Here is a 17291-nt window from a genome sequence, read left to right on the forward strand (position 1 = left end):
TCCCTGCTACTCCCAGTCCCTGGTACCTTCTCATCCACTTTCTATCTCTGTGAAGTTGCCTATTGTATATCTTTTATTTAAGTGTCAATCACCCCATTTTAAAAATAGTTTACTCTACTTATATTGTCAGAACATATATCCATCACGCACTGCATGCTCTCCTTTGCTGTCATTGAATCTTGGTTCTGTGGATAACTGCATATTTATCGCTCACTTCCAGGCCTTATATTGATGTCTCTTGAGTCATTTTGATTGTAGGAAGCTTGTCCTCTAGTAGATTCTGTAGGAAAGTCTATGGGACCAGTATCTTTCACTGATGATATTCTCTACCCTTTATGTTGAAAGTCATTTTTGCTATAGTATATAAAGTCCATGGCTCATACTTTTTTCCTTGAATATATTAAAGATGTTACTTCATTTGTTTAATGCAAAATGTTGCTGTCACAAATCTGATAATGATTTGATTTTCTGTCTCTCATAAATCATATGTACTCTTTTTCTAGCCGAACAAGGTTTTTTCTTTTAAATTGTCATTTCACTAGGCTGTATCTTAGTATTTGTCATTCTGGGCTAATATTCTCAGGTATGTTGTGTGTTCTTTTACAATATATAGTGATGTTTAATTTTTTATTTCAGGATAGCTTTTTTTAAATTACAGACTTAATAGTTGTTCTGTTCCTTCGCTTTGGCTTTCTTCTTCAGAAAGATCTCATATGCCTATTTTCAATATTTGTCACTTTCTCAAATTTGTCTTCTCTTGAGTCATTAAAGAATTATTTTGAGATAATTTTAGACTCAGGTGCACGTGGAAGACAGATGAAGGAATCCTGCGTATCTTTCCCAGTTTTCCCCAGTGCTAACATCTTGCGCAGCCACAGTAGAACGTCAGAGCCAGAGAGCTGGTGGCGCCACCGCAGCTCACCAGCCCGACCGGAACCCCGCCCCCTCCCGCCCCCCGCCTGTGCTCACGCATGCGTTTAGTTCTGTGCTACATCTCACATGTAGATTCATACGAGCAGCACTGCAGTCACTTGCAGAAGAGTTTTATCACAAGGGTCTCTGTGCTTCCCTTTTATAACCACAGCCACTTCCCTCGCTCTCCTGTTTCCTCTCTAGCAACCAATAATCTGTTCCCCATGGATACGATGTTGTCATTTCACGAATGTCATAGAAACGGAATGATACAGCACATAACCTTTGGGATTGGCCTTTTTTTCCCCTCTTAGCCTCATTCCGTGGGATCCATCCAAGTTGTGGATGTGTCCCTTTCGGCTGTGAGCGGCGCTCCTTGGTGGGGACGCACGGCAGTTACTTTGAGGGTTCTCTAGGCTGATTCCAATTTCTGGCCACTGCACGCACGGCTGCCGGGACCCACCGCGCGCAGGGTTTTGCTCGTTCCATTGCAGCCTGCCTGCTCCCAGCGGTGCCCATCGGCTGGCTGGGCTCCCCTTGTCCTCAGGCCCGGCAGGTGCTGCCCCAGGGCTTCCTCCTCCTGCACAGATCTGGTTCATGGCGGTACCTCATCACCAGGGTTGACACACGTGTTTCCCCTGGGCTCTTGCGCTCGAGTTTTTCTGTGTTTACGTGGGTGTTCAGAGAGATTGAAAAATTATGCTGCCCCCGCCCCCATTCATTATGGAATGCACACCCCGGCCCTCTATTTATTTAAAGCTTGACCTTTATTCTGTGACAGTGTCATTGTCAGTCGGGTCCCGCACTTGAGCTCTGCGTGTTGCAGGAGATTTTAGTAATAAACTCATTTGTGAGTTTCTCAGGCCCAGGAGCCATGCCTAGGTTTATACATCAGCTCTCATTTATTAGCTGTTATTCTGAACAAGTTAACCTCTTAGTATTTCAGTCTTCACGTGTTAAATGGCGATGATGATGGAAATGTCTTCATTAGCGTCCTGTGATGAGTAAACGAGGTAATACTTGTAAAACTCCTAGAAGTAGTGTGTGGATCATAGTAACTGCCCAGGGAAATTTCAGTTATTCCCGTTTCTCTGCATATCGGTGTCCTAATTTAATAGGTGTAGGTGTTAGGGTTTAACTCTCAGAGGAGAGCCTTGCTGCTTGCATTGTGAAATTGTTGGGGGACTACTTCATCGGCCAAGAGTTAATATACCTTCCCATATATTTTCTTTTAAAAGCACCATTCCGTTAAATTTACATAGATTGGGAGTTGACGTGTTATCCGTGCTGTGAATATTATTTTTGGCATCGTATGGTAATGAGCTTGCTTCTGGAAGTAAGGCCAGCCTGCTATGCAGGGCCTACCTGTCGCAAGTGCTTGGCTACTTACTGCATTCATAGCGACTGTGACGCAGACCCCCCGCGAGTCCCGCGGCCAGCGCTGCCCCCGAGGCCGGCACTGACTCTGCCTTGCGTTGCAGCACCCTGCCCAGCCTGGACGCGCCCTACCCCGTGCTGGTGTTAGCTGGCCCAGAAGCCTGTGGCAAACGGGAGCTCGCCTACCGCCTCTGCAGGCAGTTTAGCGCCTACTTCAGATACGGGTAAGTGTGTTATTGGCTGGGAAGACTGCACAAGGGTGGATACTGCTGAGTTTGGCTCTTCATTTTAAGCAAGTTCAAACTTGTACATAGAAGGCTTATCTGCTTCTTCACTATGTATTGCGTTGTGATATACACTGTATTTTTTTTTTTTTTACTTTAATCCTCCAAATGTTTAACTTTAATTAGTGACAGCCGAAACCACCCTCCAAGGTTTGGAAATATGTGTGTTTTTAATTAAGCATAGTGGCGTAGGAACGCGGGCTCGTCCTGTCACCGTGTGGTTGGCAGCACAGATCACAGCGTTGTGAGGTGCGGTGGGCAGACCTGTGCGCCAGGGGCTTGGTGATGCGCAGCCTCTCCCTGCCTGGGCTGAAACCCAGGCGGGCAGCGCTCAGCTGCTTCCTCTGCACACTGGGCCTCCCCTTTTTGAGGCATATTTTCAGGAGGAAGCACAGACAAGGAGCAGTAGAAGCCTCTTCTTCCCTTTCCCTCAGGTTAGCACTCAACACACTGTTAGTTTTTTGAAACATATTTTGCCATGTGATGCTCTAATGATCCAGATAAAATAGAGAAATGTCAAAAAAAAAAAAACACCAAAAAAAAACGAGAACCACGTCCTACAGAAACCTTCAGCTGGGTCTACAGATTTAGGAAAAGTTTCTGAGAGTCAGATGTAGAAGGATCGCTGTGGTCTTGTAAACTGGTGTCCGTTTTTATTTATTTATGTGGCAAAGAAATTACTTTTAGATTAGTGGTATTTGTCAGTGAGCTGAGGATGTGACTGCAAAGATGTATAGGACAGCAAGAGAAATAAATGCAAATTATTTTCTAATGCTGTTACAGGGAAGCTTTCCCCGTAAGCCATGCGTGCTCAAACACCGTAAATACTTCTTTAAACAGGTCCATTTATTTAGATATCTAAAATTGCATTCCTCATTTAAGCAACCTTAGAATACAAATACTGAAGAATAATCTACTCATTAATGCATTTTCAGTGCCCTGAAGTAACAAAAATAAATTAAAACCTAATATTAGAACAAAAATGTATAGCCTGCCGCTATGCTCATCGGAGGGCACTGGGCCTGTCGGGAAGGGTGAGCAGGAACACAAAGGACGGAAGGTCAGCCCGGGGCAAATGGACGGGGCCTGGCTGTTGTGCTAGCGTGTAAGCCTGGGACCTTTGAGAAAGCCAAGTGAAGGGGACCGGGACCTTCTCCGATTAGAATTCCTTTTTCATTTTGGGTACCAATTACGCTTCAAATGGTTGGCGGCCCTGTCCTTCGTATTCATTTGTGGTGTGCGCGGCTGAGACATGCTCGGCCCGATGTGCCCTTGGACATGTTCATTAGCTCATGACCAAGATTCTGGCCCCCTCTGCCTTTACGTTCTCACCGGGATAGCCAACCCCTCCGCCCTCCCCAACACACACAATTATTCATTTTCATTAAATCCTGTATTTCCCCTATTAGAGTTTTATTCATCACGCTTCTGATTGATTTATTTAATGTCTGTTTTCCCTGCCTGTCTGTAAGCACGATGAGGGTAGGGACCAATGTCATTGCTGCTCACCATTGAGTTCTCAGTGCCCAGCAGACAGCCAGGTGCTTCATAGATGCATGACAGATATTTGTCAGTGGAATGGCTGCTGACCGAGTGGGCGAATGGATGAATGAATGAATGGTAGTATCTGCAACACTTAGTGGGAAATGACTGCGGTAAGAAGCATCGGTGGTTTTCCTGTGCCTGCACTGGTGGATAAGTGGAAAGATGAAAGGATTTATTCATTTGTTCATCTATTCTTTTAATAAATATTTACTGAGTTCCTCCCATGTGCTAGGTTCTGAAGGTACAGTGGGCACAAGATGGGTAAGGTGCATTTCCTACTGAAATTTATAATCTACTAGGGAACTCAAACCTTCCATGGTGTCGTGTGTAATTTGTGTGGAGGCCAAAGAGCAGGACAGAAGTCCTAAGGTTGACTTCATGCTTCTGTGCTGTTACTGCTGCCACTGCTAGTTTTCTCCTCCGGATGGAATTAGTGGGCCTCCGACTGGTTCAGAGCATCGGCCAGCCATTCACCAGCATCCTCTGGGGACAGAGATCAGGGCGTGTTCAATGGCAAATCACTCTACGGATTCCATCAAGGAATTAATCAAACACTGTTAGTGGATAAAAAGAAGGGAATTAGATGGCGAGTAATTCCATCCATTGAGAAAATAAGAGTCATTACTATTACATGCGGCAACTTTCTAATTACAACAAATAATAAATCCAAAACACATCAGGGGCAGGTCATTGCTCTTCTTTAGATTTTATTTTCTTTTTTAATTTATTTTTTATTTTTTAAATAAGTTTTAAAAGACTATTAATCTTAAATATATATACAACTCATGGATTAAAATATTTATCAATTTATTACCAATAGGTTTTTTGTTGGGATTTTGTTTGGAAGGGGTCCAACCTGTTACCTTTACCACTTCTTTTTCTGATGAAAGAGAATCCAGGTTATCTTTCTTTTTACGTTCTTTCTAGATGCTTTGAGGCAGTCCCCTGCTATCTTAGGAAATTGCAGTGACAGCCTCATGAACAGGCGTTTAGTCCCCCATCCCTGAAAGGAAGGTCCCACTGACTTCCCCAGCCACTGCCACATAACGGCTCCTGAATAACCTGCTGTGAAAAGCACATTCAAATACAAATAATGATGATGTTGAGTGACCTCAAAGGTACACAATAACATTTCAATGGAAAACTATAAACGCATAACAGCAATTAAATAACAAAGTCTGGCTGCCCATCGAATCTTCAAGAAATACAATAAGAGAACAAGAAAGCACAGCAAGAATTATTTGAGGAACTTATCATGGAGACTTGATATTTCCACTTATAAGACAAAGAAAACCCAGGGGCCCCCAGGCTAAGTAGTTCCTTTGTATACCACTATTTCATTAGATACCAAATGAAAACATCTTAAAGACTTAAGGAAATTACTCTAAATTACTCTATAACTTATGTTTTGCATGGTTTTAAACTGTTTAAATGCTAAAATTTACCGATTTTACACAAAGATACAAAAAATAAAAATTGCCATGCATATCTTGTTGACATTTAAAACCACAAATAAATAACGTGAAACACTGTCAAGAGAAATTGCTCTTGCATACGTGTTAATTATGGATTCGAGAAAGTGTTTTTATGTAGCATCATCAAACTGAAGGCTCAGTAACAAGCATAATTTAATGCCCTTAATTGATCTAAGCGTAATGCTAAGGGAAAGAAAACAATGCTAAGCAAACTGGAGTGTGCATACCTTTTTCACTGTAGGTTTCAGAGGGAAGGGTTTGTGAACCAGTGGGATTCCTTCCCAAGGACATGCTGGGAGAGTGGGAAGTGAAGTGAAGTGAGAGAAACTGCATCCTCAGGCAACTTCCATCCTTTTTCAGTTTCCTGAAACATCCCTGCTTAAGGCTCTGTGATGAAAAAGACACAGATAAGCATTTATACAAGTCCACCAGGTTCCTCATTAAAGCGGAAGTCACACACTGGAGACAGGTGGTCTGAAGGGGAACGGAAGGATGGTAGCCGGTTGGGCCCGGTCTCCTCTTCAGTGAGCGAGTCAAGAGCTGACCTCACACTTGGAGCGTGTTAGAATTCAGGTGTAGTCCCGGGTGTGCCGGCACTCCCCTGAGGTCCTTGTCCTCCAGGTGGTATCTGGAGGTTCCGACTGCCCATCAGAACCTGGCAGCGTGTGGGCGCCGTTCAGGATGAGGCTGGAGGAAGCAACGTGTTTGCAGACCTGCTCTGCTGGCTCTGCATTGAAGTCCCCACAAACAACAGGGGGAATCTTGGTTGCTTGGGTGATGTTCTGCAGGTTCTGGATAAGGTCGCAGCCTTGAGCTGATCGAACCTGTGCCCAGCCTGTATGTGCTTTTAAGTGGTTGACAGTGATGCGGAACTGTCGACCGGACCCCTTACTGTCTAGGGTCTGTCCAATGGCCACGTGGTTGGTTGTCAACGTCATGGCCGTCAGCCTAACATTGGCACTGTGGTCCAACTTGAATCGGTTCTGGAGGAAAAAGAAGGCACGGCCGTCTGGTCCATTGTTAAGTTCTACATCCCAACAAGGTGACCAGGGAGTGGGGGAAAAAAGTGCCTTCATAGCCCAGTCTGCTGAGAAGCGGTTGGGAGGTGTCAAAATAGTGGTCCACCTCTTGGAAGCGCAAAATATATCCAGCTGGCAGACTAGGATTTCTTCTAGGATGAGACGTTTCCTTCCTTCCCACTTGAAGAGGACTGCCACAGCGCATGTGCAAAGTTGTCTCTGCCTTCCCCAAGAACTTGGGCGAGGGTGTTCCGCTGTGTGACTCCAACAGTTGGCTGCTGGGCCAGTCTGTCCTTGGGTCTGCGAGACCCCTCCGGAACTGGGGAGGCCAAGTGCGCAGGACTCCCTGCGCTCCTCAGGGAGCTCTTTAGGGTCATTGAGCTCCCAGCACTCTGGGTGCGGGCAGGCAGCACTGCTGGTCAGCGTCGTGGCGGGAGCACTGCGGAGTCCGCTGTTGGCGGGCGCCGCTGGGCAGCAGGGCAGAGCCTTGGGCGCTGACCCTTGCCGGGTGCGGCGGCCACCTGCTGCGGCTCCTGGTGCCCAAGGGGCCCAGCACAGCCGGGGTGGGCAAGTGGAGTGGAGGCCTGCTTTATCCTTTGTCCAAATGGAATTTATTGATTTTTAATTAAATGAAAAGGAAAAAGTGCATGAATACAGTCTCATCATGGAATATAAGCATTTACAAAGGCACCTCCTCTGTCATTTGCGTACATCTTGTGCTCCTATTTTTTTCCCGGTATTTTTTCTTCCTTTTTAAAGTGCACTGACTCAAGACCACAGTATTCTATGAAGTTTTTATGTGTTAAACTGCATACCCAGATATATAAATATTGAAAACATAACTGGTGGTATAACAAATATCGGTGTGGTCGAAAGATTATGCTCTTGTCTTAGCTTTGAATTTACTGTTTGTTCTTGGTTTTTAGAAGTAGGGTGGATGTTCTTTGCATGTATTATTAGTGGGCTGCAAATACGGATTTGCTGCCTTCAGAGTCTCTCCATTTCCAACCTTAATGTTACCTCCCAGATCAGTGGCTTCCTGCAAGAGGGCTGAACGGTGAGGGAAAAACAAAACAATACCCGCCTGCCTGTTCATGTCCTTGATTTAAGACCATTCAAGTGATCTGAATAGTCGTGAAAGAAAAACTGCGTTCTTCCTTAGATCTCTATTTTAGAGGACTTGCAATTTTCATAACCTTTTGCATGATGTCGACTGCTAAATATATTTTACTTTTAACACTGTAATGGAGCAAAGTAAAATACCACAGCCATCTCGCTAAATGAGCTGGTATGAGCCACAGCTACCGAATGCAGTCTAGTCCAATCTGTTTATCCAGACGTGGTTAACTAGAATGGTTCATTTAGCCATTCAGTCAGTGTTTACCGAGCATCATCCATGTGCCTTGTGCTGGTGATAAAACTGTGAAACAACAAACATGGGTCCTATGAGTCCTGTCCTCCTGGCAGCATGCAATCTAATACCTAGGAAAGTGCTGTCTAACAAGAGACTGGTTTGATGGGCACTGTGATGAGGGCAGTAAACGTCTCTGAGACAGAAGAAATCAAATGGGATGTGGCGCTCAAACAGGGGTCGTAGGCCAGAGAGAACGAGCAGGCGCACCGCGTTAATTGAAAGTGCACTCGGCAGACAGGCTAACCGTGAAGTATGAAGAGAGATGGCAGAAGATACGACTGGAAAGACAGCCCCTGATCCTAAAGGGTCTCTGAGCAGGGGACTGTCGTGGTCACAGCTCCATTTAGAAGGCACACGCTGCCGCATGGCATGCCATTTGGGAGAGGACTTGGGGAGGGAAGGCTGGAGACTAGGAGACCAGTTAGGATATAGTGACAGGGGCTGATGGTGTGAGTTAGAAAGCGATGTGAATTTGGTACTCAGATGTGGGGTGTGCCGGAATCTTCTGTGTTGCTGATCTCTTAAATTGTGTCCAGAAGTTCAATGGCATACAATTTGCACTGAGCATTAGGAACAATTTAGTTTGCCTACCGCATGCCCTAGGAATCCCGGGGTTTTATGTGGCTACACATATAAAGAGTTCCCTTACTAACAGTATGGCGTGCTATAATCTGTTTGAATCAGAGGCACTCACAGCCAAGCCTCTGCCTAAGTATTTGCAGCCACAAGGAATTTATTGTTTCCTGAGACAGCATGGTCCGGAGTTGAGATTCTAAATCTGTAGGCTTCTGAAGCACACTGGCAAAATTCCTACTTCCTCATCCACCTACTAGCTCTTCGTAGATATCTTTTTGTTCCCATCACATTTCCTTGGGTATTTGAGCATCTGGTATTTGACCTGGCCTTCTGGATTTCTTTCCCTCCCCTCAGCTCCTCCTCACAGGTACTTGCTTTGTTAGGATCCCGGATGACAGCTGGCCAATGAATTGGGCTTCAGACTGTCTAACTGACCCTTAGACTCTTAGGGCTGGTGGTGTAGCCCAGAGATAAACTCTAACTCAGTTCTTTTGTCTGTTGAGTGAAAGTGACAGGGAGTATGGCTCCCATTATCAACCACGATTTGACTCATTGAACATGATTTAATGAGTAAATTAATTAGTAAAATGATGAACTCATGGGAATTTAAGTTATGATTGAAATTATATTTACGGGGGAGATGGAGGATGTCAAAGATGATGGCCAAAGCAAATTTCTTTGTATAAAATTTGGCATTGTTTTTTTCTGAGTAAACGTAGTGAAACGTTGCCTTCACTATGAAGTCTTTGGGTTTTTTGTTGTTTTTTTTTTAACGTATCTCTATTTGGGCAGCACACTTCATAGTGAATGTTTCTACAGATGAATATTGGATGACAGATTCAAAAAACCTCAGGTCACCGTAGGTCTTTCTCAACAGCAAGTCCTGCAGCAGCTGCAGATTCTGTCATCAGCCTCCTCCACGTCAATGAAGCCAGCTCTTCATTTACCTGCCTGGAAGCTCCAACTGCTTCTTTGCCTGCCTTCCTCTTAACAAATTCTGAAACAATTCCTGCCACTCCATTTCTTTGCTGGGCGTGCAAAGTCAGCGCGCTGTGTAAAAGCTATCCTGAGGGTGTGATGCCGAATCACTGATTTGTCTTTCCCAACTGTCAAGGACACTAGTAGACAAGGGTCCCAGGTCCCTGCCGAGGTGTGTGGAGAAATGCCACTGTATTGAAACAACGAAACAAGTGTCGCGATGATTTGACGGTCTTCTCTTTGAATGTCCTCTCTTTCCTGAGTATACAATTTAAAGGTGATGTGAAGACCTTAACATTTGCTCATGCAGTTAATTCTTGATTTTAGGGGAAGATGAACAGTGGTGTGAATTATAGAAATTTGTCTTTGACTTTGTAATGGAGAAGCTTTTGAGGTTGCAACTTTACCCTCCCAGTTTGATATGAAAAGGAATTGACGCTGGAATCATCCTGGCCTTGCCACTCAGTCGTGTCACTTAATTGCTGTGTCTCAGTTCCATCATCCGTAAAATATAAACAATGCTGTATTCTCATATCCTATTTTAAAACTAAAAATCTGTTTGCATTCCCAGAACTTAACATCAACAAGTCAGAATAGTCTGAAATCAAGAGTCCTGGGCTAGTTGGGACCCCCATGGCCAGCCGTGGGACCCACACTGGCCAGCTTGGACAAGTCACTTTATAGTCATTTATAAAACGGGGTTCATTGTCGCTGTTGCCTGCTTCATGTTTCACTTCATCATTCATGTTACAAATACTTAGGGCGTGCCTACTATGGACCAGACATTGGGAATGCAGTAGTGAGCAAGATGAATAAGATAAAGTCTTCCCCCCATTGTTCACGTGCCCTGCTGGGGAGGATAGGAAAAAACGAGATACGTAGGTAAAAGAAAGTGTTTTGGTAATGGAGAATAACTCGGGGTGTGGGAGTGCGGAGTTGCGATGCTGTTTCAGACAGTGGTCAGAAAAGGCTCTGCCAGCCCCAGAATCATGGATGCCCAGAGGCGGGCCGCACCTAGTGTTGACAAGCCCTGGGGCTCGGTGCGACGAGCTCACTTCGTCCTGAGCAGCAGAGGACGTGGGTCAGGACACGGACCTGGGATGCAGCTGATGCAGGCACTGAGGTGACGAACGTGTAAAGAAGAGGTGCCCAGTCCAGTGACAAGGGGTTGAGAAAGCTGGGGGCGAGAAGGACGCTTACACTGAGTCCTGAAAGACCAGTGGGCTGGCCGGCGGGGGGCGGGGGTGGGGTGGGAGAGGAACAGGTAGGAAATGCTTATAGATTAGAGACAACAAGGAAACACTCTGGTGGACAATATGTAAGTAATAAATATTGTTATACTTCCCAAAGTACCATTTTGTGATGGCAGAGGAGCTGGTTCAGAAGGTCATAAATAACAGCGAATAAAAATACTGATGTTGATAATGCAGACTTTGATTCAGCCCTAGAGCAAAGCAGCTGAATCTAGTCCAGCATTTCAAAACCACACAGGTCTCACCGTTACGTGACTTCATCGTTTATAATTTATGGATCACTGTCAGTTTTTTCAAATATACTTTATACTGGACTCATTTCCATTTGAATTTCAAGTAACTAGATGTGGACTAGATTATCGATTTTATGTTTTCAGGGCCGGTCACACCACAAGACCCCCTTACTTTGGAGAAGGGGACCGAGTTGACTACCATTTTATCTCACAAGAAGTTTTTAATGAAATGGTAAACATGGTAAGAATGTTCTCCTTTATTTTATTGCACAAGAAATACATGTTTTCTGGTAGAAATATTAGGAAAGAGGGATAAAAAAAGAGAACAACTGAACTTTGTGTTTGTTATGAGAGATGTGTTCTCACTGGGTTGTTTTTCCATAATCCACTTAATACATCCTTGTTCACATGCTGCTTTTACTCTATGATCTTGGAGAAAATATTGTAAATTTTCAGTCAGATTGAATGAGTAGACGTTTGAAGAGAATAGAAGTGAAAGAATCTTGTGCCTTGTGTTGATCCGGTGCTCCTGTTATTAAGCAGATTTTACTTAAGACAGACGCAATGCGACGCGTGATGCTTGTGAACCGAGCATTCTGGGGCTCGGAGTGTTCTGTCCAGAGACCCCGCCTTTTACTGGCCATCAGTGGTGCTTCCGGATTATCATGCCCTTGAGCACCATTCTGTCATGGTGTGTTCCATTCAGCTGTCTGGTCCCGGACACACATTCAGCCCTAACCGTCTGCTGTGACATCCCTGTCCGGGAAGCCCTGAGTCTCGGGGGCCAGGCAATTCCCCAGTGCACGGGAAGCCCTTGCTGTCAGACCAGGGAAGGTTCTCGGCTTCTTTGAGGTCTGTGTCTTTACAATGTGAAGCCAACTACCCTGCATTGGTCTGTTTCATCGGAGCTCTGGGCAATTTGACTCAATTTTTTTTTCCCTGAAACCCTGATAATCTCATTGGTAGCAATTCACGACATCCTCGTTGAGTTCCTTTTCTCAAAGATTATTTATTCTTTCTTGACCTTCACCTGCAAAGAGAATCGTCACAACCCTAGTTTTATCTGCCAAAAGTACATGCTAATGTCAATACATATCCACCCATGACTTCATATCTTCATTACTGCCAATGAATCTGTAAGCCTTTTATGTTCTCTTCAGCAAGGGCCTTCATTTTGTTTATCTGATCGTTCTTTCCATCACCAAATGACTCCTGCACCACTGTGTTTTCCCTGAAACCTATCAAAGGACCAGATTAAGAGTGACTCTATGTTTCTGCTTTTGAAAGATCCCCACACAACCAGTGATGCTCGTGTAACTACACATTTCCTCCCCTCCCCTCTTCTCCTTCCTCCTTCCGTTTTGTGTCCCCTCCCCAACCCCAAATAATGAGCCTGGCTGATACCTCAGTGCACATAACCAGGGAACATTTCAGCGTAGACTCTGCAGTTTCTGAGTTTCAGTTTGAATGACCAACTTTACACATGGTGCATGTTTTCTGTTATATTTGCAGAGGAGGCCATGTGAGAAAGGCTTATTCCCTAGGCCATTTCCCCTCTGACCTTGTCAAAAACACGTCTCAGAAATTGTTTATAATTTCCTCTCCTAGGGCTCCATTTTGACAGTTCAGTTTAATGTATGAAGAGTACTCTGGGACTTCATATTTCTAAAAGCTTTAATGGAGACTTGAGGAGTTATCTTGTCATTAGTAAGAAGCATTCTCTTAAGACTTTTTGGGTTGAAAGACAACTAGTTCCCAAAATTAATGTTGCTTTCTCGTGTTAGAGTCTGAGGCATTTTGTCCTGGTCCGGTGCACTTGTTCCCAGGGCCCACAGCTCCGCTGGTTTCCACACCTTGTCACATCTGTAATCAAATCTGCTGCAGCTCCGCGCTGAAGGAATCCGCGTACCTCCACACTGTATTTAGTCTTCTAGGTTTAGTCCCGCTACAGAGATCTGTATGCCTTTGAGAATTACTCATTTTTACCTCTTCTGCTAACACGTATCACTTCAGTATAATGTTATTTGCTTCAACTTCAGCTTCGCTTCGGATGTCCTTCGCTTTTCTTTGAAGTGAGCTTGAGACTGTTTTATGAAGAGAGAGAAACCTGGAGGCTGTGAACTCACAACGTAATGTCAACTTTGCCGATCACGTCCACTTACTCAGCCTCTGTACGCTGAACCTCCCTCTGCAGAACACCCACCCCCCACTTACAGGAGCCCTGACAGACAACCCTGGCGTACCCCACCCCCACACACCCTCCTGCGTACACACCTTCCCGACGCACAGAGCAGCCCCCAGCGTGCCCACAGACGCACAGACCCTTCTTAAGGACAGGCACGCTCTCACTCACCTCCTGCCCCTCTTGTGGAAACGAGACCACAGGCCTCAAGGCTCCTGAAATGCGGATATTGCTATTTATGAAGAAATTCACAGACAAGGAGAAATGAAAGGAGTATCACTAGCCAGAAGCTGGAAATCGCTTAATCCTTAAAACAAACATGAGCAGAGCCTGTTTCATATACATAAGTACGATGTGAGAGTCCTCCCAACCCTACGTCCTTCCAGAAAATATTGGATTCACAGAGGAAGGCCCTGGTCCCCACAAGTAAACAAACCATAATATGTATTTTAAAACCACTTCAAGTGTACATTTGAAAACAGGGCGAGTCACAGGAAACAGGATACAGTACACTTACAGAAAATTCAGATATGGATGGATGATGGATGATGGATGGATGGATGGATGGATGGATCTATCAATCTGGATATAATTCACAGATTAAAAGAAAAGGAGTCAGCACTTGTTCCACAGAGCACAGAGGGCATGACTGAGGGAGTAAATGATTAAGGATATGTATTGCTGAGTTTTTAACTTTTAGGAGGTATGACATAAACTTCTTTTGACTGTGTGGGGGCGTGGGTTTTCCTCCTCTTCGGCAGCAAACACGCGCTGCCCCCTCCAGGGCCCGCCCCCCGACCCTGAGTGACACCCTCACTGTGCCGTGCGGACTGAAGGTGCTGCCGTTGCCGGGGTTCAGCCCGGGGAGCTCCCCTCCACTATTTATTTCACAACCACGTGCAGGAGCCATCAGCGTTGCCCACGTTTTTATTCCTTCTGTTGTCACCAGCCTCCCAGTTTAGATTTAATTTAGTTATGAGACCTAGTGGTTTCATCACTAGAAGACTGTCAGAGATGACGTCAGACAATTTTGAGAGATGTGTTTTCCTTGCTCCCCGTCCCCCTCCAAGGGCGTGCGGCTTGGGTAGAGCCGGACTGCTGGAATACTGGCCGAAGGTAGTGTTTATTCTTCAAAGGGCTGTAGGGCGCACAACAGTTCTGTGGGCAGTTTCAGTAAAAAGCCACCTTTACTAAGGAAAACAGGGCAGGTCTGTTTCTCATGGCTTATCTCAGAATGCAAAGGTTTTAGGATGTGCCTATAATTCATGGCCTTCAGGCTTGTCTGGGAATGCAGGCTTTTGAGAATGGAAGCTTTTCTGGGCTGCCTGCTATGCTGGTGTAGCCAGCACAGCTGAGGCAGAAGGCAAACTGTTACGTTTTCCTACAATGAAGGCCTATGGCGCGGGTTTGGCACGAAGTGGGTAAGTGTGCAAAATGGCCTGTTCTATAGACGCTCCGGTACCTTCGCTTGCCTCTAACACTTTGTCAGGCCATTATTTCCAAAAACCTAATTTTTTTTTTGCCAGCAGAGAATTCTGAATAAATTTCTCTCTCACAGTTTGCTATTAACGTTCATAGACCCATTGTCATTCTTACATAACTGGTGGCATTTGTACGCTTTATGGAATCATATAAAAAAAGACATCAAATAATTGTCTCTATATTAAATTTCATCATGGCAGCTGTTTTATGAAAATCTTTGTACTTCTCACATTTCAGGGGAAATTCATTCTAACGTATAATTACAATAACCACCGTTATGGATTAAATAGGGACACGATAGAAAGTATTGCAAGAGATGGTTTAGCAAGCTGTGTTCACATGGAAATAGAAGTAAGTGTTTTTCACTCCACTTATTTTTAACGTGCGTGTGTTTGTATATTTTTATTTGGGGTGGGGAGGGGCTGCAATGTGGGCAGCACACTGCTAGGCACAAGGAGAATGCGTAAGGAATTCGGGGAGTTTAAGCTCATAGCCACTGGGGTGGCCAAAAAGTTTGTTTAGTTTTTTTCTGTACCGTGGCTCTAGTGGCCCTTCCTTGTCTTTAACTTCATTTGAAAGAATTTTGTTAGATTGTGTAAGAGCTGTCAGATCAGGGTGCATTTAAAAGAAAACTTACCAAAATTGGGCAGTTTTTGTGCGGCCATCCTGATACTGAAGGTGGAAGAAGGTACGCAACATTTTTGGCACATTATGCTTTCTTATTCCAGGAAAGGTAAAAACGCAACTGAAATGGGAAAAAAGATTTGTGCAGTGTATAAGAAGGTGCTGTGACCGACTGAGCGTGTCAAAAGTGGTTTGCAAAGTGTCTTGGTACTATCGACATTTTGGCCAAATAACTCTTTGCTGTGGGGCTGTCTCATGCATTGGAAGATGTTTAGCAGCGCCCCTGGCCTCTGCCCACTAGAAGCCAATCGTGGGAGACAGCCAGCATACTCAGACTATCCAGATCAATACATTTATTGGTGAAAGTGAAAAATATGTCTCTTATTTTACAGAAAAAAAAATGTAATGGACTTTTTGGCCAACCCAATAGTATGTGGGAGGAGAGACATGTGAAAAATTAAACGACACAATTAGATGACAAGAAATGTAATGCATTATAAATGTATGCGTAGAACTGCCATTCAAGGTTTATTTTCTAAATTATTTTCTCACTGAATTATCCTTTCTCGCTTGAGAACCTGATCTCTGTGTATATAAAATGATACTAGATAGAGCCCGATTCTCACCGATAGGGTGTGGCGCTGGTCCCCAGTCCCCTCAAGACAGTGGCAGCTCCGACAGGTGACCTTGTCCTTTCATTCTTCATGGGAGGGGTGTGAGCGGTGCTGCCATCCGACCCCCCCCCCCGGCATGTTCACTGCTTGCAGTATCCGCACTCTCTCCGCCCGCTGGGCCGGCGGCGTTCAGGAGCCCTGCCACACTGCCGCGTCTCCCCTGCTGGCCTTCTGCATTAGAGGGTACGCAGGTTTCTCCAAAATGCAGATGCAAAGTAAAAGCATGAATGTTCCACTCATGGGTTTAAAAATGGATGGCCCTAGTAACTGAATCATCGAAGTCGATTGATTTCTGTGTTCTCAGGTTACCTTCACTGACTAACACCTTTGTAGTCAGAAAAACAAGTTATAATAAAAATGATTCCATTAGCCCAGACTTACAGAAAACCAAATCTGGGCACATCTAGTATTCCTTTACTATCGACTAACTCTTCCTTCAAACTTTTGCCTTGTAACTTCACCGAGCAGGCCACCGTGATTCCTTTCTGACCCTGAGCTTGGGCACAAGTGTTCACTAGTTTCAGTGACACTGGCCACGTTTCTTCTAACTCTTTACTTTTCCTAACTTCAAAATCCTGCAAGCCTTATCTGCCTGCATGTGATTGGTTTGCATCTTTCAGGATGTTTTTAAGCTAATAAGAAACAAAAGGCCTTCTCCTAAAAATGTTTTCCTTGAACAAGGGAGCAACAGAAGTCGATGCATTTTTTTAAGTACAAAATCCCTCCAGTTCCTTGCATTCACCTGTTTCCAGTTCAGCAGTTCTCTGAGTGCTGGCTCATGTTTTACTGTTTTCCTCCCTGAGAGCTTTCTTCTCCTCTTTTCAAGAGGTTGCATCTATAAATCAGGTTTTATTCCCCTGATTCTTTCCAGCAAAAGCATTTTTCCAAACTGCTCTTTGTCATTGACTCTTAGAAATTATTTTTATTTTAAAAAAGAGCCTGTATTTCTTCCCCTGAATTTTTAAAACAAAGATTTTAAATGCCGAGTTGAATTATCGGCAGTAGGACGGAGCTGGAAGGAACTGTAGCGTCATCCATTTAGGCTAACTCTTTCATTCCACCAGGGAGGAAGCTGGCACTCAGGCAGCATGAGGGTTTGTGCAGCGCCTCTGGGAGCTGGAGAGCTGCAGGCTCGACCCAGCGCCCAGCTCTGCACCGCACCGTTGCCACTGCCTGCCCCTGCCTCCCACTGGAAGCTCTGCGTATCATGAGCTTGGCCTTCCCGTGCCCTGGAGGCTGTAATAGGAACCAGCCAACCAGGTG

The 17291-nt window shown here is 44.9% G+C and overlaps 1 protein-coding gene across 1 annotated transcript in view; it reads left to right on the forward strand.

The window, feature by feature from the left end:
- The window catches only part of LRGUK (leucine rich repeats and guanylate kinase domain containing), an 84479-nt gene that overhangs the window by 38100 nt on the left and 29088 nt on the right, over positions 1-17291 (forward strand). Inside the window, exons 11-13 of the mRNA XM_054564631.1 lie at positions 2394-2513; positions 11211-11307; positions 14968-15081. Of these exons, the coding sequence (XP_054420606.1) occupies positions 2394-2513; positions 11211-11307; positions 14968-15081 (331 nt within the window). The remainder of the gene's footprint in view (positions 1-2393; positions 2514-11210; positions 11308-14967; positions 15082-17291) is intronic.

The sequence above is a fragment of the Pteronotus mesoamericanus genome, unplaced genomic scaffold (assembly GCF_021234165.1).
Source record: "Pteronotus mesoamericanus isolate MK-2021 breed Mesoamerican mustached bat unplaced genomic scaffold, CSHL_Meso_final scaffold_85, whole genome shotgun sequence".
NCBI lineage: Eukaryota > Metazoa > Chordata > Mammalia > Chiroptera > Mormoopidae > Pteronotus > Pteronotus mesoamericanus.